This window comes from Mauremys mutica, chromosome 11, assembly GCF_020497125.1.
Source record: "Mauremys mutica isolate MM-2020 ecotype Southern chromosome 11, ASM2049712v1, whole genome shotgun sequence".
Classification (NCBI taxonomy): domain Eukaryota; kingdom Metazoa; phylum Chordata; order Testudines; family Geoemydidae; genus Mauremys; species Mauremys mutica.
In genome coordinates, this window is record NC_059082.1 from 22,349,253 (window position 1) to 22,371,387 (window position 22,135).

General features: G+C 40.3%; 1 protein-coding gene across 1 annotated transcript in view; it reads left to right on the forward strand.

Annotated features, from left to right (window-relative positions):
* LOC123344485 (tropomodulin-3-like) overlaps positions 1 to 21,129 on the forward strand; it is a 54,106-nt gene extending 32,977 nt beyond the window's left edge. The window contains exons 4-10 of the mRNA XM_044980762.1: positions 4,526 to 4,648; positions 7,354 to 7,443; positions 8,005 to 8,135; positions 10,198 to 10,305; positions 12,466 to 12,609; positions 14,834 to 14,978; positions 17,762 to 21,129. Of these exons, the coding sequence (XP_044836697.1) occupies positions 4,526 to 4,648; positions 7,354 to 7,443; positions 8,005 to 8,135; positions 10,198 to 10,305; positions 12,466 to 12,609; positions 14,834 to 14,978; positions 17,762 to 17,796 (776 nt within the window). The 3' untranslated portion in view covers positions 17,797 to 21,129. The remainder of the gene's footprint in view (positions 1 to 4,525; positions 4,649 to 7,353; positions 7,444 to 8,004; positions 8,136 to 10,197; positions 10,306 to 12,465; positions 12,610 to 14,833; positions 14,979 to 17,761) is intronic.
* Positions 21,130 to 22,135: the final 1,006 nt, after the last annotated feature.

Below are 22,135 nucleotides of genomic sequence, written 5' to 3' on the forward strand. Positions count from 1 at the left end.
TGGTGCATCAGTGCATTATAGAGAGGACAACAAACAACCATAATTGTTTGTGGGGATTTTATTGCTGCCTATGTTCACTGTAGCATGTGTATTCTGTCTTCATGCATTAGTCTGAATTTTAAAACCAAAGTTGTTTAAACATCCCAAAATTCAAAGCAAAAACACGCCAATAAAGTCCCATGTCACTGAGATATTTAAAAATTCTAAACTTAGTCTCAATCCAAACAGCAAGTTACAAATATTTATATTCAAAATGAGGAAAATATCTCAGATGATTGGCTTGTGACCTAGCTAGCCTGCCCCTGGTGCATGATGGTCTGTCGCAGTGGAGCTTGGACTAGCTAGCATGACTGAGGAATCTGAAGAAAAGAATGTTTTAGATGAGAATATTTTATAGGCACATATTGCTGCTGTGGAATTGAGATTTTATGGTGGGTTTATCTAAAACAGTATTGAAATGGTCATAATTACATTCTAAGTTTGGATGTTAATGTGAATAGTATTGTAGCAGTTGCAAAGGACCTAATGTCCTTTGCAGTAAGAGTGACTAGAAAATTAGCAGCTGTCAGTTTTTATTTAATAGAGGACTAGTGTTTTGGACACCACAGAGCTACATAATCACTGTTTGCAGAAAGGGGATTTAGAGTGTGCAGAATCATAAAATAGCTTGCTTTTGCACTTTTCATCCTGAAGAATCCCTAAAGCCATGTAGATAAACCTTCTAGGATGGTCTGGGGCTCCAGCCGAGGATTGGGGTCGGGGGCCGCTCCACATGCGCATGCTGCAACTCTGCATGGCTCCTGGAAGCAGTGGCATGTCCCCCGTCTGGCTCCTACATTAAGCGCCACTCTCGTATCTCCCATTGACTGGGAACTGCTGCCAATGGGAGCTGCGGGGGCGGTGCCTGCAGAGCCACCTGGCCACGCCTCTGCATAGGAGCTGGAGAGGAGATGTGCCGTTGCTTCCGGGAGCTGCTTGAGGTAAGCACCACCTGGAGCCTACCCCCGACCCCCTCCCATGCCCCAACCCCCTGCCCCAGCCCTGATCCCCCTCCTGCCCTCCAAACCCCTCAATCCCAGGCCGGAGCAGCTTCCTGCACCCCCCCAGCCAGAGCGCCCCCTCCCACATCCCAATTTCAATACCCAGATGTGCCCTTGGGCCAAAAGTTTGCCCACCCCGGCACTACCAACTCCTCCTCCCATAAACTGCTTTTTTTTCCCCCTCCCCTTCCTTTTCTGCCTGTGACTGGAGGTGTTAATGGGCCACTTCACCTTGAATGGTCCCTTGAAATATGTGTTAACTACTTCTACTAAACAATCTGTTCCACCTTGTAGTTAGCAGTGATTAAGGGCTAGTCTAAGGCCATGGCTACACTTGCAGATTTGCAGCGCTGCAGCAGGGTGTGAAAAAACACCCCCTCCAGCGCTGCAAGTTGCGGCGCTACAAAGCGCCAGTGTGATCAGAGCTCCAGCGCTGGGAGCACGGCTCCCAGTGCTGTACGTTAATCCCCACAGGGAGGTGGAGTACGGACAGCGCTGGGAGAGCTCTTTCCCAGCGCTGGCGCTCCGACCACACTCGCGCTTCAAAGCGCTGTCGCGGGAGCGCTCCCGCGGCAGCGCTGTGCAGTGCTAAGTGTAGCCATAGCCTAAGAGCTTTAATGAACTTTCTCCTAGCACTCTTAAAAACAAAAAAAACCAAAAAAAAAAAAAAACCACTTGCACCGGGGTGTAGTTATCAGCGCTGGTGCACTGTCTACACTGGCGCTTTACAGCGCTGAAACTTGCTGCGCTCAGGGGAGTGAGACAGTTGCAGTGCTGTAAATTGCCAGTGTAGACAAGCCTGAAGGTTAAGATTTTTTCACAGTTTTTTTAAGTAAAAGTCAGGGACAAGCAATAAACAAAAATTCACAGAGCTGTGACCTGTCCCTGACTTTTACTAAAAATACCAGGGAGGAGGGCTGCGGGGGGCGGGGGGGGTAGGGGGAGGAGGAGGAAGGAATGACAGCCCGAGCCCCATGGGAGGGGACTGACAGCCCCAACCCCACTGCGGGGGTGCAGGATGGGTATGAACGGGTCCTGCTAAAGTGGCAGGGAGCGGGTACACAGCCACTGTGCTGGCTGAAGCTGTGGGGCGAGAGTGCACAGCCCAGCTCTGGCTGAAGCTGTGGGGCAGGGGACAGGCAGGGAGGCACATGGTTCTGGCCTCTGGCCAAAGCCATGGGGACAGGGTGCATGGCCCCAGCATTGTTGCACCTGCTGACAGCTGAATCCAAAGTCATGAAGGTCTGGTAAAGTCACAGAATCCATGACTAAATTGTATCCTTAACCATAAATAAGCAGTCCCATGCAGTGAAACTCTCCTTTGGGCTGAAAGGAGGGGAATGGATGGTCAGAACTTGACATATTGTACCAATATTAATTGCCCTCATGTTTTTTCCATAATTGTTTCAGTAGTAAGGAAATATGCTCTTATTAAGTTTTAAAAGTAAATTATATACATTTTAGCGATATCTATTCTAGTACTAGTTTGTAATAGTGATTTCAGGTTTGTTAGAAGGGGGAAAATGTCACTAAAGGTACGTAACAATCACTATTCTGTTTTAAAGTATGTTTGCTTCCTTTTTCACTTAACTCCAGGAAATTAAATGAATGTCTATATTAAATAGGGGTGAGTCATATTAGGCATATTAATGAGAGCTTTAGCCTCTGCAGCCTCAAATGTCACGTTCCCAAGGCTCTCATTGCTTTTGAGTGTGTATTTTTTTCTTGAACAGTGATTCATTCAGTGAAAAGCAATTCAGGCTTAACTTAAAGAATGAGCAGGTTTATTTGTTTTTGTTTTTGTTTTTTTGGTAAAGGGTAAAAACAAACATCCAACATTTTAAGGAACATTTTGTTTTAACTCTGTGAAAGTATTAAGCAGTATAACTGGCCTCTAGAGATGTACAGTGACCATTAGTCTTTCCTGGCATATTTGTAGGTGGGAGCCAACTTTCTGACAGCCAAAAAAGGCTTTTAGTTATTATCTTAGCTAATACAAATGAAAGCTTCAAGTTGTAGGTAACTTTGTTCAGCACAATCCCATCTTATTTTTCTTCTCTCTGGCTTTGTGAAAGACCCATATATACAGGAAACAGTGGGAATTGACCATACTCTGCTGTTGACTGTACAAAGTAAACAGACTGAAAAAATGAGACACTTTTCTCTAGTCTCTTTTGCAATTAGTCATTTTAGGTGTAATTTGAAACAGGAGTAGAGAAGTTCAAGTATAAATTCCTTTTTATTTAAAGTTGACTGCCTCTTTAAGCTTGAACTCTTAGCATACATTGTGCTTTTGCAACAATGGGGTATTCATCACTTACACAGTAAAGAAACTTTATGGCTGTTGCTAAGGAATATCAACGTTTGCTTACAATATCCATTTGTGCCTAGCGGGCTAGTTTTCCAGGGACTTGAGTCTCCACAGCTCGCATTAACTTCATTTGGAGTTATGGGTACTCAGTGCTTCTGAAAAAGCAAGCCCTAAATCTTTGAAGTCTGAAGTTTCTCCAAGATAAATGCTAGAATGAGTTGCTGCATTCTTAGATTTCTTAGATTGACTTGTCAATTACTGATGTATGCAAAACACTATGTGAACTACCCAGAGGACTATTTTTACTGCATGTCCTCTAAAAATAACTTCTCCCATCTTCTGTCTGCAATAACTGAGAAACTTAGTGCGCTATCAGTAGTTGCTTATTCTAACTCCAGTGTATTTTCATTGACCCTGCTACAAGGCCTACCTCAGTTTAGAAAAGAGCATCCTTGGGTATGCAAATATTTAACAAATTTAGTTTGCCTTTTCAGTTTCTTCAGATGCTCTTCACGTACGTTGCCCTTGATTTGGACTGCTCAGGTAGGGGCTTTTTTTCATTTTAAAGCCCTTGCTTCCAAAATCAGAAGCAGAATGTGTATCACTAAAAATAAAACGAATACATTTTAATCTGAAACTTCAGATAAGGTTTTCTATTTCTCCTACCTGATGAGTCCAAGTTAAAACTCTTCCAGGTAGTGGTCTCTCCTGGTGCAGTTAGTGATATCAGTCACTGTAAATCCTGAGGCTCTACTAGAGAAGTGCATGTAGAGAAAACTTAATATAAATGGAAAAGAAAATATTTAGCAAATATTTATCTTGCTTTAAAAGATGAATATTGAGGGTTGGGATACCACATTACTTATAATGCCAGATCTTCATGTTTGTATTCCCATTGTTGCACCCTCTTTCTCACCACCAACTCTCCAAAAACAAATTAGGCAGAAATTAATTCCAGCATACTTGTCAAAATTAGCCCCTTTGCCATTAGCATTCTTGGTTTTGGTGGGCTGATTTCAGTCTTCTAGCTAGTGACAGTTCATGCTTGTTTTTATAAGGCAGTAGTTCAGGCTGGAGAGCTAAACTTGTGTGTGTATATATGTGAGATGAGTAAAACTGACTAACCATATAATACAAAGGAATTTCAGACTCTTTATTTCTCCCCTACACACAGGGAAAATATTTATCCCCAAGCAGAAGCCTGTACAGTCTTTCATGGAAGAAAAAGTGTTTCTTGATCCAGAACTGGAGGAAGCTTTGACAAGTGCCACAGATACAGAACTGTGTGACCTTGCAGGTTAGTTTTTAAAGCATGGGTGTGTTTGTGCATATTCATGAATGCCTGATCCTCTGTAGTAAATATTACTGTATCTTTGCCACATGAAACCACGCAAAGACTGAAGGTCTTTACTGCTTCATGAAGTCTAGTTGTCTTAGCCCTGGTCTACACTATGAGTTTAGGTCGAATTTAGCAGCATTAGATCGATCTAACCCTGCACCAGTCCACACAACGAAGCCATTTTTGTCGACTTAAAGCGCTCTTAAAATCGATTTCTGTACTTCTCCCCGACGAGGGGATTAGCGCTGAAATCAACCTTGCTGGGTTGAATTTGGGGTAGTGTGGATGCAATTCAGCGGTATTGGCCTCCGGGAGCTATCCCAGAGTGCTCCATTGTGACTGCTCTAGACAGCACTCTCAACTCAGATGCACTGGCCAGGTAGACAGGAAAAGCCCCGCAAACTTTTGAATTACATTTCCTGTTTGGCCAGTGTAGCGAGCTGATCAGCACAGGTGACCATAGAGTCCCAGAATCACAAAAGAGCTCCAGCATGGACCGAACAGGAGGTACTGCATCTGATCGCTGTATGGGGAGACGAATCCTGCTATCTGAATTCCGTTCCAAAGGACAAAATGCCGGAATATTTGAAAAAATCTCCAAGGGCATGAAAGACAGAGGCTATAACAGGGACGCACAGCAGTGCCGCGTGAAGCCTACCAAAGAACCAGAGAGGCAAACGGCCACTCTGGGTCAGAGCCCCAGACCTGCCGCTTCTATGATGAGCTGCATGCCATTCTAGGGGGTGCCCCTACAACTACCCCACCCCTGTGCTTCCCTCCTCCCCCACCTCTCCCAGGTTACCTTGGCAGTTATCCCCCATTTGTGTGACGAATTAATAAATACTGCATGAATTTGAAACAACGACTTTATTGCATCTGCAAGCGGAGATCAAAGGTGGGAGGGGAGGGCGGTTGGCTTACAGGGAAGTAGAGTGAACCAAGGGGGCGGGTTTTCATCAAGGAGAAAAACAGAACTTTCACATCGTAGCCTGGCCAGTCATGAAACTGGTTTTCAAAGCTTCTCTGATGCACAGCGCACCCTGCTGTGCTCTTCTAACTGCCCTGGTGTCTGGCTGCATGTAATCAGCGGCCAGGCGATTTGCCTCAACCTCCCACCCTGCCATAGACGTCTCTCCCTTACTCGCTCAGATATTGTGGAGCACACAGCAAGCAGTAATAACGATGGGAATATTGGTTTCGCTGAGGTCTAACAGAGTCAGTAAATTGTGCCAGTGAGCTTTTAAACGTCCAAAGGCACATTCTACCACCATTCTGCACTTGCTTAGCCTAGCCTAGCACTTGCTTAGCTTAGCCTTGAACTCCTTACTACTGTCCAGGCTTCATGAGCCATGGGAGAAAGGGGTAGGCAGGGGTAGTCCGACTGCTCGGTGCTGCCAACTGGGAGAGCAACCTGAGGCAGAAGCCTCCAGCTATCATGATATTCCAGGCAGGACTGAATCTCCATTAGACGAAACTTAAAGAAGAGAATGACCTGGAGTCATTCCCATTTTTGTCCAGGCGCCCCCGACCGACCTCACCGAGGCTGGCCAGGAGCACCCATGTCTGCCCAGGCGCCCCCAAACAATCTAACCGAGGTCAGCCAAGAGCTCCCATGGGACGACAATGACAGCTAGCAGTCGTATTGTATCATCTGCCATCCTCAAGGCAAGGCAAGGGGATGCTGCTGTGTAGCACTGCAGTACAGCGTCTGCCAGCAGCACCCAGGAGACATATGGTGACAGTGAGCTGAGTGGGCTCTGTGCTTGCCATGGTATGTCATCTGCATGGGTAACCCAGGAAAAAAGGCGAGAAACGATTTTTTGCCATTGCTTTCACGGAGGGAGGGAGGCCTGACGACATGTACCCAGAACCACGTGCAACAATATTTTTGCCCCATCAGGCATTGGGAGCTCAACCCAGAATTCCAGTGGGCGGTGGAGACTGCAGAAACTGTGGGATAGCTACCACAGTGCAACGCTCCGAAAGTTGACTCTAGCCTCGGTACTGTGGACACACACCGCCAACTTAATGTGCTTAGTGGGGATACACACAGTCGACTGTATCAAATCGATTTCTAAAAAATCGACTTCTATTAAATCGCCCTAATTTCGTAGTGTAGACATACCCTTAGAAACTGAACCATGTCATGTTACACATTGTTGGAGGTTTGTAGAAAAAGCATTGCACAAATTATCTCCCCCCCCCCCAAATATTTCACCATTTTACTGTTTTTGGATCTGAAGAAGTAAGAAATGGGTTAAGCAAGATCTCCCCCAAACTGGCAGCTTTTTTGGAGGAAATGTGTGCTACATCCCTTCCTCAAATGTGGGAACGTGGTGCTATATGCCTTCTAAAGCTAGCTTTAGACAAAGCAGCAAACAATGTAATTATGTGCATCTGTTATATGTGGGTTGAACTGCACACTTGACTGTGGTGTATGATGTCTATTGGTGGGATTTTGATGGCTGTTTTGAAAAGAGGCAGGCCAAATAGAAGTCAGAAACCTCTTAATGGCTTTAAATTATTAGAATTAGTAATAAAATGGCAAACACTTTTCACTGAACAGCTGACATTTTCCAACCAGATGTAATTATTAATCTCTCAAATATTCTTCAGCTTCTGAATTTAAACATCAGGGAACACTAAAAATTCTTTTCTTACAGCTATCCTGGGAATGCACAACTTGATAACAAACACTCAGTTCTGTGACATAGTAGGAAGTAGTAATGGTGTCAGCAATGAAAGCTTCACAGGTGAGTATTTATAGTCAAGATCTAAATTAAAAACCTGTGTACAATACCAAGTATCCAGTCATTTTGCTACTGCAGCATAAGCTATGTAATATGTTACACTTATATTCTTGATACAGAAAAAGCATTTCATTTCCAAGTCAAAAGTAAGCTTGTACATAAAATATTAAATTGTTAGATGAGCTGTGGAAAGGGTAGAAATTAATAAAAAGAGATAAAATATACTCACTTTTTGTAAAAGTGGAATGAATGAACATGTATTTTATTTGTGATTGAGTCTGGGTTTTAATATTTTCTTTTGTAATCCAATTCCTATCTGTTTTTCAAAAAAAAACTGTTGTGGATGTGACACAAGGACGTATTTAAAAAAAAAAAAAAAAAAGTTACTGTGTGAAAGTATGGCCAAAAGAGGACAACGTGGTGTGATGTTGCTTGGTTTTTGGCAGGATGGGCAGAGGCTAAAAGTTTTTGGCAGATGACTAGCTGACTAGATGTAATAACTAGTATGTGTACCGTTTATTACACTTAAGGTGTCCAATTCATGTTCCTTGTCTTACATTTCAGACATAGTAAAAGGTGAAAGGACGATACCATTTTCAGATGAACCACCAAATCCCACACATGTAGAGGAGAGTTTGCAAAGGATTAAAGATAATGACTCTCGTCTTGTTGAAGTTAATCTGAACAATATAAAGGTAATTGTTGGGAGGCTACAATAACTGCATTGTTTTTCTCACCTACAAATAACTTTTCAATGTGGCTTTTATAGGTTCATAGATTCCAAGGCCATTGTGCTCATCTTGACTGACCTCCTGCGTAACACAAGACATAGGGCTTCCTCAAAATAATTTCTTTTGATCTAGAGACGTGGTCCACCAACAAGTCGATCACAATCGATTGGTTGATCCTGTAGCCTCTGCTAGTCGATCGTGATTTCTGGTTGCTAAAAGTCTGGCAGTGCAGTGGGGCTCAGGCAGGCTGCCTGCCTGCCCTGGCCCCACATTGCTCCCGGAAGCAGCTGGCTGCTGGCACTTCTCTGTTGCCCCTGGGAGGGACAGTAGGGGGAGGCAGCTCTGCACGCTGTTCCTGCCCCCAGCACTGTCCCCATAGCTCCCATTGGCTGGGAAACGGCCAATGGGAGCTGCAAGGGCGGCGTGGGCAGTGCACGGAGACCTGCTGCCACCCCCCCCCCAGGGCCCACAGAGACGTGCCAGCAGCCAGCCGCTTCCGGGAGTGGGGCCAGGGCAGGCAAGTAGCCTGCCTGAGCCCTGCTGCGCTGCCGTCTGAGAGCCGCCTGTGGTAAGTGCCTCCCAGCTGGAGCCTGCACCTTGCACCCCAGCCCGGAGCCCCCTCCTGCACCCAAACTCCCTCCCAGAGCTTTCACCCCTCACTCCTGCACCCCAACCCTCTGCCCCAGGCTCACCCCGGAGCCCCCTCCCACACTCTGAACCCCTCAACCCCAGCCCAGAGCCTGCAGCCCCTCCTGCACCCAACCCCTGTCCCAGCCCGGTGAAAGTGAGTGAGGGTGGGGGAGATGGAGCGACGGAGGGAGGAGGGAATGGAGTGAGTGGGGCGGGGCCTCGGGGAAGGGGCAGGAGTTGATCTTAAATTAAAAAAGTGATATTGTGTGTAAAAAGGTTGGAGACCACTGATCTAGAGCATCTCTCTAAAAATAAATAATCCAGTCTTTGTCTTGAGCTGTGTACTTCTAAAACTATCTTTGATTGGCTAATTTGTAAATGCAGCAACTTTTCCAATAAACGTGTGGTGTATGTGATCTCAAATCAGAAACTTTGAATTAAAATTTTTATTTAATTCTGTTCATGGAGGAGTGTTATCAATTATGGTTATTAGAAACCGAGTGATGTTTGTATATAGTATCTTACTGTGTTGTCATATAAAAGATGCTGGTGGTAGTTTTGGTTATTTCTAGTCATAAATTTGGCTGTCAAACTTTTAAAGAAGATTAAAATAGAATCGGGTTTTTTTCCCACTTATTCAGATAAATCAGAACAGAATCATAACATTTTTGGCGCACAAAAAATAACCCATATTTCTTATTGCTTCCACTAAGAGCAGAAAATTGGATGGGGAATTTTGTACATTATATCAGACATAACTCCCTGCTATTATACACACCTGTAAAATGTACAAATACACAGTGAGTTGCAAATTTCTTAGCAGTGTCGGACCAAAATTATTCCATTCAGTTTTAGTACACCAAACCATACTTCTAACTCTAAATTAGCAGTTGTTCCTGAATTAGTATAACAGAATAGAGTTAACTAGAGTTCAGTAATTGGATCTACTTTGTGTTCCGAAGTAATTTCTATTTATTAATTCCATTTTCTCATTAGTGTTTCTCAAATTGTGAAATATGAAGAAGTTAATGAGATACTGATTAATATGCAGACAGGCATTTAGTAGAATATTCAATTTGTACACTTTTTCTTGTTCTGGTAGCTTTTACAGATCAAGATATTCTAGTCTAATTCTAATGTGGTATTGGCTTGAGTACAGTAAAGAAAGCATATAGGTGCTTTTAAAAGGCAAAGAGTCGAGCGTATGATTTTGCCCTTCATCCACATCCAAGCCTGTGCTGTGGGACTTGGTTATTGATACCAGTAAGGGAGAAGTGGTAGCCCAGTATATTTCTCTGTAGAAAGATGATGATAATGGGGAAGAGCTGAGTAGAAAATATTCATTGTAATGGATATAATGTAATGTACAAAACGTATATTTTATTTTTAATTCAAGAACATCCCGATTCCAACATTGAAAGAATTTGCTAAGGCTTTGGAAACCAACACCCATGTGAAGAGTTTCAGCCTTGCAGCCACTCGAAGCAATGACCCTGTTGCTGTTGTAAGTAGGCTCTTGTTGTGGGTTGGGAAGTGGGGTTGATTTGAACTGCAAGCTGTTTAAACCTCCTGGTATTCCAGAGGATGGAAAACAATTTTTTTCCTTTAGCACCCTGAAGTTAAAGAAGCTTTCTGAAAGCACCTACTAGAGACACAAGGTGGGTGGGATAATATCTTTTATTCGACCAGCTTCTCCAGTAAAAGATACTGCCTCACCCACCTTGTCTCTCTGAAAGCCTGGGACTGACACGGCTATAGCAACACTGCGTTAAAATTACTAGGTGAATGGGAAGTGGTTCTTCAACTCTTTCATTCTAGACCACTTCGTGAGAGAGCCTCGTGTGGACCTACTCCCCTCCCAACAACCAGTCCACCACTGCTTAGTTGTCAGTTTCATTCCCTGAACCTGTGGTGTATGCAGGCCTCAGTTTGAAGAACTGTTGTGTTAAGATGTCACAGTTCAGGGCATTCCTCCTCTTTGGTCCAGCAAAAGCCTCCACTTTAGGCTTCAGGCTCCCCTGGCTGTCATCTCTCTTGAGAGGAGACACACATCGTATTCCCTTTTAACCGGAGTATTTCCAAGCTGCATATGCATCTGACTATACTAGGATATCCCAGCTTACTTTACTTACTTAAGCAGGCCTGCTTACTTTCTCTTCAGGGACAGTTATAAGGTACCATACAGCACTTCCAATGCAAGCCTATTTTATCCTTAAGGTAAAAGCACTACAGAGAAGATGTATTAAAAACAAATAAAGAATCTACATGCATGCTAATAAGCTTACCAAGATCACCCCTTCCAACATGGACTATTGCAGGAGCAGTCCTTCAGAACCTCACCCAAGTGGTTTCCTTGTGGTTTCAACATTCATCACAGCTTCAACTCAGAACAAGCAGGTTTCAGAGTAGCAGCCGTGTTAGTCTGTATCCGCAAAAAGAACAGGAGTACTTGTGGCACCTTAGAGACTAACAAATTTATTTCAGCATGAGCTTTCGTGAGCTACAGCTCACTTCTTCGGATGCATAGAATGTGTGTTCCATTCTATGCATCCGAAGAAGTGAGCTGTAGCTCACGAAAGCTCATGCTGAAATAAATTTGTTAGTCTCTAAGGTGCCACAAGTACTCCTGTTCTTTTTTCAGAACAAGCATACAGTCTTATGGGGCCTTAGTAGGACCTTCCAACTCTTCGCTAAGGATTTGGGACCCCCATGGGCCAGCAGTCCTGTCCATTTGCTGGGTCAGGAAGAAGGCCTGTCCATGCTATTTGTCCAAAAAAACATTTATTTGTCTGTCTGGTCCCTGTAGAATCCAGTTTGAACTAGTATATGCCTACTTCTGGGAGGACGTGGCTTCCAAGGGCTGATAACTGGAGGAATTACATTAGCATCCCCCTCTTCCTAGAGGACTTGCACACAATTCCACAATAACACATACACAACTTCATTTGTAATACAATGGACCCTGAAGGTCCTAATTCACTACAGTTTAACTTAATGTAATAAAATGTTTTGACCTTATTGAAATTCAGTTTCAATTTTTTCTACTGGAAATTTTGTCAAAATAAATGCATTCCCGTGGAAAGTTTAATTTTGACAAAATGGCATTTTCCAACCATTTCTAATTACATGTACTTTATTGGGTATTGGTGACTAAAAGCAGGACTCTGGTATTTTATATGATCAAATGGGCAGAGATTATTAGTATTTTGGAAATCAAATCTCCTGGCTCTACATCACTCAAATCTAATTCACCTGCTAGCAAACAAGAAGTCAGTTATTTTTTAATCTTTAGCATTGTGTGCCGAGAAGAGTTTTCTGCAAAGGCGTATAAAGTGGATTTGGGCCAATGTGCTAATTAGAGACAATTTATATTCAGTGAAGGTTTTTAGTTTGCAACAAGTGTAAGATGCAGGCTCTTTCCTAATTGTGTACTATGCAAATGAAAACTTGTTTGCATTGGAAAAGGCTGATTAAAGATTCTCTCCCCAGTCTCAAATGAATGATGAAAGGCTGTGAAATTACATTAAGAACCTATAAAGTGTTGCCGATTTTGAGCCATGTCCGCAGATGGTGTAAATTAGTATAGCTCCATTGGTCCTGTATGTTAAGTTTACTGTAGTACAATTTGCTATTTAATTTTCATTACTTTTTCCTGCTTTTCAAGGCTTTTGCAGATATGCTGAGAGTGAACAAAAAATTGAAAAGTCTAAATATAGAATCAAATTTCATCACTGGGGTTGGCATTATGGCACTGGTTGATGCACTAAAAGAGAATGAAACCCTGTCAGAGGTCAGAATCGATAACCAGGTGAGCAAAGCTGAATTGTGCTCTCACTCTATCTACTCTATCAGACTGATTTACCTTTGAGAAAACAGCTGCTGATTCATGACATTTTCAAATATATTTTAATTAAAAACAAAACAGTTTTGTATCTAAATAAATGTAAATGTTTGTTAGTCTCTTCCTATGCTTTCCTCTACTGGACACTTCCATCCATTGAAGAAGGCAGACTAAATGCCTTTTGGGAAATGACGGGCTGCTTGTTTCATCGCTTATTCATTAATTTTTATCATTCAGATTGTTTCCCAAGCAAGCAGTGGGGATATTGAAAATGAAGAATTAGGATTTAAAATAGAGCAGGAAGAGATGAACCCATGAAAAATAAATGTTCTATTTCTATGTAGTTTATATGGTGATTAAGGATAGGGGAAGAGAAAAATAGTATGTATACATTAATTTATGTACAATGTTTTAAAAACCCTTAACTGTCTGGTGGAGATCACAGCTGGCTAGGTGGAAATCCTCCTGACCACCCAAAATAAAAAGATTAAAAGGAGGGATGAAAAAAATCAGCAATATTTAAAGTAGCTGAGAGATGCCTTTAAAACACAGGATGAAATGGAAGAAGGCTGGGCTGGACAGGTATTATCATGTCACACAGCTTCCCTCTCTACCTTCCAGTAGAGTGGGTCAGGATACTTTAGAGAGCCATCCCACTGCATGGGATGTAGAGCGCACGGGTCAAAGCCTGTTTTTAACGTGTGTTAGCTGGTCAGGGTGAACGCTGGTGGGAGGGGAGAGGAAATCTGTGGTTCACTCTGACCAGCTAAGACATGTTAAAATACAACGTGCCATGTCTAGCCTAGGGTTTTTAAATGTTTGCTAACGTGTTTTAAAACCAGACCTTTTTATCCTTGTCTAGAGAGATCCTCAGATGTCAGAGCAAGAGATGGGGCTTATTCCCGTTCTGAGGGAGAATTCCCTAGGGACTCTTAAGCCTCTCCAAAACAGGTTACCTAAGGAGGTTCTGGAATCCCTATCATTTGAGGTTTTTTAAGAACAGGTTAGACAAACTCCTGTCAGGGATGGTCTGTGTATGGTGGGGGCATTGGACTAGATGACCTGTTGAGGTCCCTTCCAGCCCTACATTTCTATGGTTTTTATATAGTTATAGTTCTATTCATTTAAGAATAGACTTCCCTTTTGGGTAACTGCTTGACATTCTCAAGTGAGGAGCATGGAAAATTTAGGTTAACTGCCCTGTAGATTCCATTGCTTGGAATAAAAAGAACAAAATATTCTTAAATATTTAGTTTAAGATGCTGCTGATGTACTTTAAATTGAATAAACTAGCTTGTTTAACTAATAAGCAGTATAAAGACTTTAACTGTAGAGTATATTCTGAGTTTCTACGTGAAAAGAGTCCATGTGCCTAGGCTGTCTTGTAATTGAAACATATTACTACAACAGAAAAACATAATTTGATATGTGCATCTTTTTTGCATCTTAATGGGAGTAGTCAGTCTTTTTACTTCTTAAAATTTATTGACATACTTTCTTGCCGGATTCACTTAGTGTTCTAACTAAACACTGAGAGATTCTGGTTATTACACAGAATTTGTTAAACAATTGATTGCTCTTACTCTGTGGTGGCAGAGGGGGAAAAACTTGCTTTTAATGGGTGAGTCTACATAAACCCCTTTAACTGAACTCTCATGCTGGGCTGAGTAAATTTTTTCTGCTCCATTTTACCTTTACAATGTTAGTCTAGCAGGTCCAGAAATGTCTCTCTAGCTACTAGTATCTTACTAGATGCTACAGACTTGAAAGCCCCAGAATGCTACCCTGTTTGCTGTGCTCCAGGATGCACAGAACCTTTTAGGAAACCCAAGAGTGTGGGGAAACTTGCAAGAGTGCCATCATTAGGGCCAGCAGATAGGCCTCAGACAATCAAATATAGAGGGAGCCAACAATTGGAAGGAGAAGAAAGGCGTATAACTGAGGGGTATGAGGATGGGAAGCTTCATAAGTTTGATTTAAAATTCAAATAGGTATCCACTTGAAATTGGTGCCATGTTAATTTGGTGATTGGTTCTTAAAATAGAGAGAGAGACCAGTAGTCTGAACTTGTCATGTCTTTCAAATCAGTAGATGTGAAGAGGACTACTTGTCACCTAAGTATACTAAAAATATTCTAGATTTTTGTAGTAAATGAATATGAATATGTTGAAGTTGTAATGTTTGTTAACAGAGGCAGCAGTTGGGAACACCTGTAGAAACGGAAATTGCCAAAATGCTTGAGGAGAACACAAATATCCTTAAATTTGGATACCATTTCACACAACAGGGACCGCGAACCAGGGCAGCTGCAGCTATCACAAAAAATAATGATTTGGGTAAGACCTCTCTGGTAGACTGTTGAATGAGCTAATGGCACAGATAGTGTTTTTGCTTTGTGTTTTAATTATGACATGCCCCTGATACACACATAACTCTATTCCAGTTTTCTCCTTTACTTTGAGTCCTACTCTCCTACTTTTTTTTCCTCTCTTAATTTCCCCCTTTTATTCAGTTTTCAGACTGTCCAGGCTCCCAGGCTAGAGTCCAGAATTCTTCAGTATTCTCTAAAACTAGAAAAAATTAAGAATTCCAGACAAGACATAAGCAGAACATGCCTTATAGTTTCATATACATTTGGCTTTGTCCTGGATAAGATTCAGTATTTCTTTAAAGGATACATTGAGATTACTAATTTTTAAAAAAATCAACTTTCCTTGTCTCTTCTGGAAGGTGTTTGCTCCTGGATTCCAAAAGGATGAAGAGTATTTCTGATGGTGGCTTTGTTCTGACATGCAAAATAGGAAAAATGAATAAGAACCCTGTTACTTGATCATCCAAACCCATTGACTTGGGATAGTGGATAGTTGCCTAATTTCAAGTAAAGGGCATATCCCCTATCTTGCAGCTACTGTGAACTGGGAGGCCAGTGCAGAGACTAAATTAATCCCTGTTGCCAGGGTTCCAGGACTCATCACCACAGATGTGGCTAACTGAATGAGGCAGCTTAGTTATGAACATAATGTAAGAACTCAGGTAATGCATTATATATACCTACACTAAAGCCTCCAGCTAAATAACAATAACTAAATTTCCCACATTAAATAGAATTACCTTTTTTACTTTTTTTTCTCCTTACTAAGTGGTTCCTCTTTCTGGTTATGCACCCACACACCCCATAGTTCAGGAGGGGTATCTCTTCAGGACAGGAAGTGGGGCAGGTGCTTGCCAGAATAGTTTCCAAGGGTCCAAAAAAACTTAGTGGGGGACCTATTGAGAGCAGAGGCCTGAGGTTTCAGAGGCCGGTGATAGGGGCCAGGGGCTCCCATTGAGGAAAGCTGTCTGTGGGGAAGATGAGCAGCTGTGAAAGGCCAGGGAGAGAGGAACAGGAGGAAAGATATCATTTGAAGGAAGCATGAAGGCACCTGACATACTACATAGCTACCTCTGAAATGGCCTACATTTAAGAACAATTGATTTGATCTTTTCTCTTGTATCATCATATTTCAAGTGCTTCTCTGCTAGTTGTGAACTTTCCTGTTTTTTTCACCAGTTCTGATTTTAGCATTTAATTGCTGAAAATCTATTTCTATGTTTTCTATTGATATCTTGCCTTTTTTTTCTTGCTTTCTTAGTCTGGAGTATACGAGTAAAATTTTCTGCAAAAGCCTTTTCATCTCTCCAGCCCTGAAGCTACAGAGACAGGTTATTGTGAATACCCAGTTGGGTATTGAGTACTGAAACTGAAATGTTTAGTCTCACATCACTGTCTTTGTACGTTTCTTCTGACAAATTTTCTACACCTTTTCTCCTCATGTTTCTCTCATGCTGTCCTGCACCGCTGTTCTTGTTTCTTGAGACCCTGTGCCAGTTTATTTCTAACTGCATGATTGGACTACAGTGAGAAGGCCCAGCACTATGAACCACTTCATCTACTTTTGCAATCAAACTAAAAAAATGGAGATGAATGTGAGAGCCTAAGAATGCAACAGTTTAAATATTTGTAGGTTACTTTTTAAATGAGTAAGTACATTTTAGACTTTGATGGTAGGTCTCTGTAAGTACTAAAACTTGTAAACTCCATATTCGAGCATCAGTGGAGTATCTTTTCTAGCAGTGAAAAATGATTATCCCACTCTGATTTTACAATATAGCATTAAAACTTTTCAGTTCATTAATTTGAACCGAAGCGGAAGACAGACAACTTGGTTTATATAAAACTGTAACAGATACATTTATATTTTTTATTAATATATCATGTGATTAAGTATTTAAACCACTGTTAATATTTGGTTTGTTTTCTGCAAATATATAGTAACTTCTAATTTAAAAAATATAATTTGGAAACATCCCGTCTAACCTGAGGCACTTAAAACTTTTAATCCATTTTCAAATCCACTGTATCTACTCAAAAAAGGAGATGTTAATTTGATCAGGAAAGAGAAAATGCAAGACAAACTGATTATTTCACTTATACGCTACGTAGAACATCAGGGTTTTACTTTAAACATTAAGCGTACTCCAATCATTCAGTCAATACTGCATATTCTTTGACTGTAAATAGCATGTGAGTTTTAGTAACTTTATTCACCAATCTTTTGTTCGTCCCTTGTGTAATTTATTGTTTTAAGAGATCTGAAAATTTATTCACTCTGATAATGGACTGAAGATTATCAGATTACTGAACATGTGTTAATATTGTAAAGTTTTTTTACCAAGTCTTAGAGTGTTCTGAAGCTTTTGTATATTCCTAATTAGAACTATAATTAAGCACAGTGCTAGAGAATGGTATATATGAAGTCAAGAATAACTGTTGAATCTGCTCACCAAATTTCAAGTGATATGACATTATTATACTCTAATTCTTACCATATAAATCTTAAATTGTTCATGAGTATCGAAATAAGGTACTCAGAGTTGCTAATAAGCAAATTTGAAATGATGAATAGTGCTAAATATTAATTAACTGTTTGTTTGGAATGAAATTTTACATAGCTGAAAGAATTGTAGTTTAAAAGGTTAACTACTACTAATTGTCCTGTTAGCTGTTGAGATATTGTGGAGATCCTTAGACAATTATTACAGATTTATAATTGTATTTTCTCTTTTCTTATGGACACAGTTCGCAAGAGAAGGGTTGAAGGAGACAACCAGTAAACCTTGCTGCTGCTAGAATTGCATTGTGTGGAGATTTCAAAGGTCCTCAAGGCTCATCTGCTCATCATGGGTGTTGGCAATCTCAGACTTCATTTACTTGGGTAGAAGGGAAAAGACTGGAAACCCCATTCCTTTTTAGTAAAGTTATATTTAGATCTGTGTGGAATGCATCACCTATTTCAATTTGAGACATAGTAACTGCACCAGACTTTGCAAGATCAGATTTTTTAGAACGTTTTTGTATTCAAGACTTTAGCTATACTTTCCACTAAAGTAATGTAAATTTTGAAATCAGTGGACTAGTTGTCTGTATTCAGAGGATGATACATGAAGGGATCAATGGGCAAACAATGGAGTATGTTTCTGATAGGAAAGCTGGGGATGGTTATTTAAATGGAGGGATTTGTATATTTTTGAGAACAATGTTTTAGAGAAAAGGGATTCTTCACACAGAACAATTGGACTCTTATTTGTAGCTATTACTTCAGCCTTCTTGTTCGTATACACTGAACATAAATCTTTCACAGCTGTCAAAGTTGCAGTTCTTCCTTTTTATCTTGATTGGCTAATATGCTTTCTTGATACTTTGATAAAGCCAAAAGTCGTCCCTTTTCTGATGAAAACGTGAATTGAATAAGGGCTGTTTCTGCCCTCCAATACATTTGGAGAAGAACTAATTAAAAGATGAGGGTGGGTGTCTTGAAAAATCAACATCTGTACTAACCAAAAAAAAGCTTCCAAAGTAGCTTACATTTCTGAATATTCTAAAAGACTGTACTTTGTTCTGATGTGTTTAAACTGGACATCTTTAGATTGATTTAGTGTGTTCATCAGCATTGTTTTAGATTATATTCTTGTATAAAAATGTATCTCTAAATATCTTAAATGACATAGGAGTTTTCTAGCAGTAGTGAACATGCATTCTTTAAGAAATGCTGGTAGTGTGTATAGGAAAAGCAGCCTTGTGCAGCTCTGAAATGATATACGTAATCTTCTGTGGCAGGTTGCAACTGAGAAATTCTGTTAAACTAAAAACAGCAGTCAACCATACTTCCTGTGAAATAGTGACCACTGTACTAGACGGATCTTTACCTTCCACTCTGACAAAGTTCCTCTTGTTCCATCATCACAACATGTTATGCAGAAACTTAACAAATGTAGTGTCTAATCTGCATTGGGTAGTAGATTCATGCTGTTATTCCAAGCCATTTATTTTAAAGAGAAATATTTAGAGCTCTGTAGCTAGGAAAACAAATTAGCGAACAAAAGTCACTTCAGTTTCTGTACATAACAGCTGTGGACTCTTTTGAAATATTGCAAAACTTAGTTTTTATTTTCATTGTGCTATTTTTGAATTGCACTATACTTGATTGCGCAGTGCTGACCGTTAGACCATAACAGACGGAAAAGCATGTTCTAAGGAATTGGACAGTCTATTTACAGTGACTTATATAATTCAACTGACTTAACTGTCCAGTGTCCATAAAATGAACATAAATACAGTAAAAGATAAATACAGTAAATTTTTTTAAAAGCCATATATAGGTGATGTGGAGAAAAATGAGATTTTTGCATCATGCTGTACATAGTTTTACAATGTACAACTTTTTCTTTAGAATAATCCCCTATTATTGTGCCCACTTCTACGCTACCACAAATCATGTTTTAGGTCTTTAAAAATTCAGACTTCATTCTTAAAATGAATTTAAAATTTTATGGCAAGTACACAACAACTTTTAAACTATAGTACCTTCAATGAAGATATAAATAATTAGGTTTTACAAGGGTGGAAAGATGAATTATCATTTAAAAATTGGGAATGTAGTGGTTAATTCTGAATAAACATCAGTGTGTTATGGCCTAAAAGGCATGGATGTAACCATGTAAAAATGAAAGGAAGTTGGAATGAATTCTATTGAAAAACCAAAGATTTCCTTCACTGCACATTTTTGAATGAACAGAGATATGATATTGTTAGTTATAAAAAAGACTCCTTTTGCCTTTGGTTTACAATATTTAAATTTTTTACATAATTTAAGCAGACTTTGTTGTGAGAATGCTATCCTAAAGTTTAAGTTCTTATATATTTGCATGCAAAAATACATTAAAAGCTAAGCATCTTTTCAAGAGATGGTGCTATACCCGTGTGGCCAAAGCATGGTATACATGTATTAAGGTGTCTGAAACTATTTTACGGTGCCTAATGTTTAAAACACCAAGGAATCATTTTGTGTCAAATAAGCAGGCTGTAAAACCTTCTCTTCCTTCTATTGTCAAAGGGTTGCATATTTATAAAATCTAATTTTTGTCATATCTGTTTGATCAGCCTCTAGACAAATTAGCCAGTTACTTTATATTTGTAATTGAAGATAGAGGAGGAAAATGAAAGGCAATGAGGTGGGAGGAAAATTGATAAGGAAAAACATTTTTTCTTCTCTACGCTACTTGTTTAAATTATGTCTGGCCCATCAGTGGCATAAGTGGAAATCAATGGTTGGTTGAAGACGTGTAGCGGTCAGGAGTCCTGTCACAGTTGAAAGTAATGGGCATCTTTGCTCCAGATCCTTAATAGCATAGCCCCAGTGAAGTAAATTAGGTAGCTCTGTTGTGGATGGCTGAGGCTAGACACATGATGGCAACCTTAGCAGAGAAATTAGACAGATTGGACATGGAGAATTAACCATAGAGACTTGTCCCTTCAAGTTAGGTTTGAGGCACATTTGGCAGGGCAGTATGAAGATGCTTTAATAATTGCTGCCTGTGATTTATCTTGTGTGTGGATAAATGAAGGAATCCAGAGCTGTCAAATACCATAATCAAACTCGGCAAGCAAAGCTGACATTTTGATTTACTGGCTTCAAATATATAGTAGGGTCTTGGATATGATGAGCTCATATTTTATGGGTGGTATTACTTCAGCAATAAATTACTATAAAAACCAGGCTGCTTTCCCAAAAGAGGTGGTGATTATGTGCTTTTTTTTAAGTCTGTAATTGATTCATGGTTAATTCACTTTTTTTTAAATATGCACTAAATCTGGAAAATCAAGTAACCACACATTTTGTTGATAGTTTTGGGTTCCATTCTTAATACACAGAATCATAGATTGAATATGTTTCCCAAACATTCTGTAAATTATCTACTTACAGTTATACTCTAGAGAAATGTCATCATCTCCACAGCTTTTTGTATGAATAATGCTGTTTGTAAGCTATGAATTACAGAGTCTGTTAAGTTTAAGTTTCCATTGAGGAAACATGAATTGAGTATTTTAGCATATCAGCACTGTATGCTGTCAAGCCGTATTACATTAAAAATCCTGAAACCTCAAAATATTATTTGTTTGGTTTTTTTAACAGAACACTAATTTAGCAGAAAGGTGAAGCTGGCGTATACTTCAGGCTCCTGCTTGTACCTTTGCCATTGGGAATGCTTGTGCCCAAACGGCTCTTCTGGGAGTCAACACCTGTCATTGGCTATAATTTGATTTTCACATGGGAAAAATGTTAGCTTAGCATACGGCAGAAAATAACAATTAGTGGCAAACTGTTGTTGTCAACTCAGTTCCATGCTCGCAGCCATTTAATCCTATGGACTAGATTTGTTTTAGCTTCTGCTGGGATAATGTAGACTGCAGGTTCCTGGCAACACAAATCTGCAGCTTTGCTTGGGGAACAAACTTTGTACTCTCTCCCTCTGCCTTGGGGATCTTTAGAACTGTGGGCTGTGCTAGCCAACAAATGGAGCTTGGCCTGGGACAATACAGGATCTAGGAACCCAAGATATGCAGTATTTTCGGTACATCCCTTAGGAATCTCTACTAGCAGGCTTCTGTGGATCCCCAGCAAAACTCCCTCTCCAGGACAGCTGCCGTCTTAGACATGGTGGAATCAGAATTTCCAATCCTGCACCAACAGGGGTAACACTAACCCAGAAGTATCTGCTAAAATATAATCTATGAAAGTCCAAATAATTAAAAAGCAGTCTGTTCCATATACCTGTAGTCTTGTATAGAACTCATGGGAACGCTTCGGCAGTCTTTGTTGGGGTCATTTCATAAAAGCAAATTGGGTAATAAGTACATTAAATATGGTCTCAAGAGACACTACTTATTTTCCAAAATTAATACTTGGAAACATGTCTGTTTTCCAATCAAATTTCCTTTGAACTCTTGAGAGTCATATTAATAGACCTATTACATAATTTTGCCCAGTAAAAGGACACGGTGTCTTTGAATTTCTCCTCATATGCAGTAGTGGGTAATACCTCTCATGAGTTACATTTCTAATACTTTCCACTTCATCAGTGCTCAGGCCTTGAGAAGTATACCAGACACCTA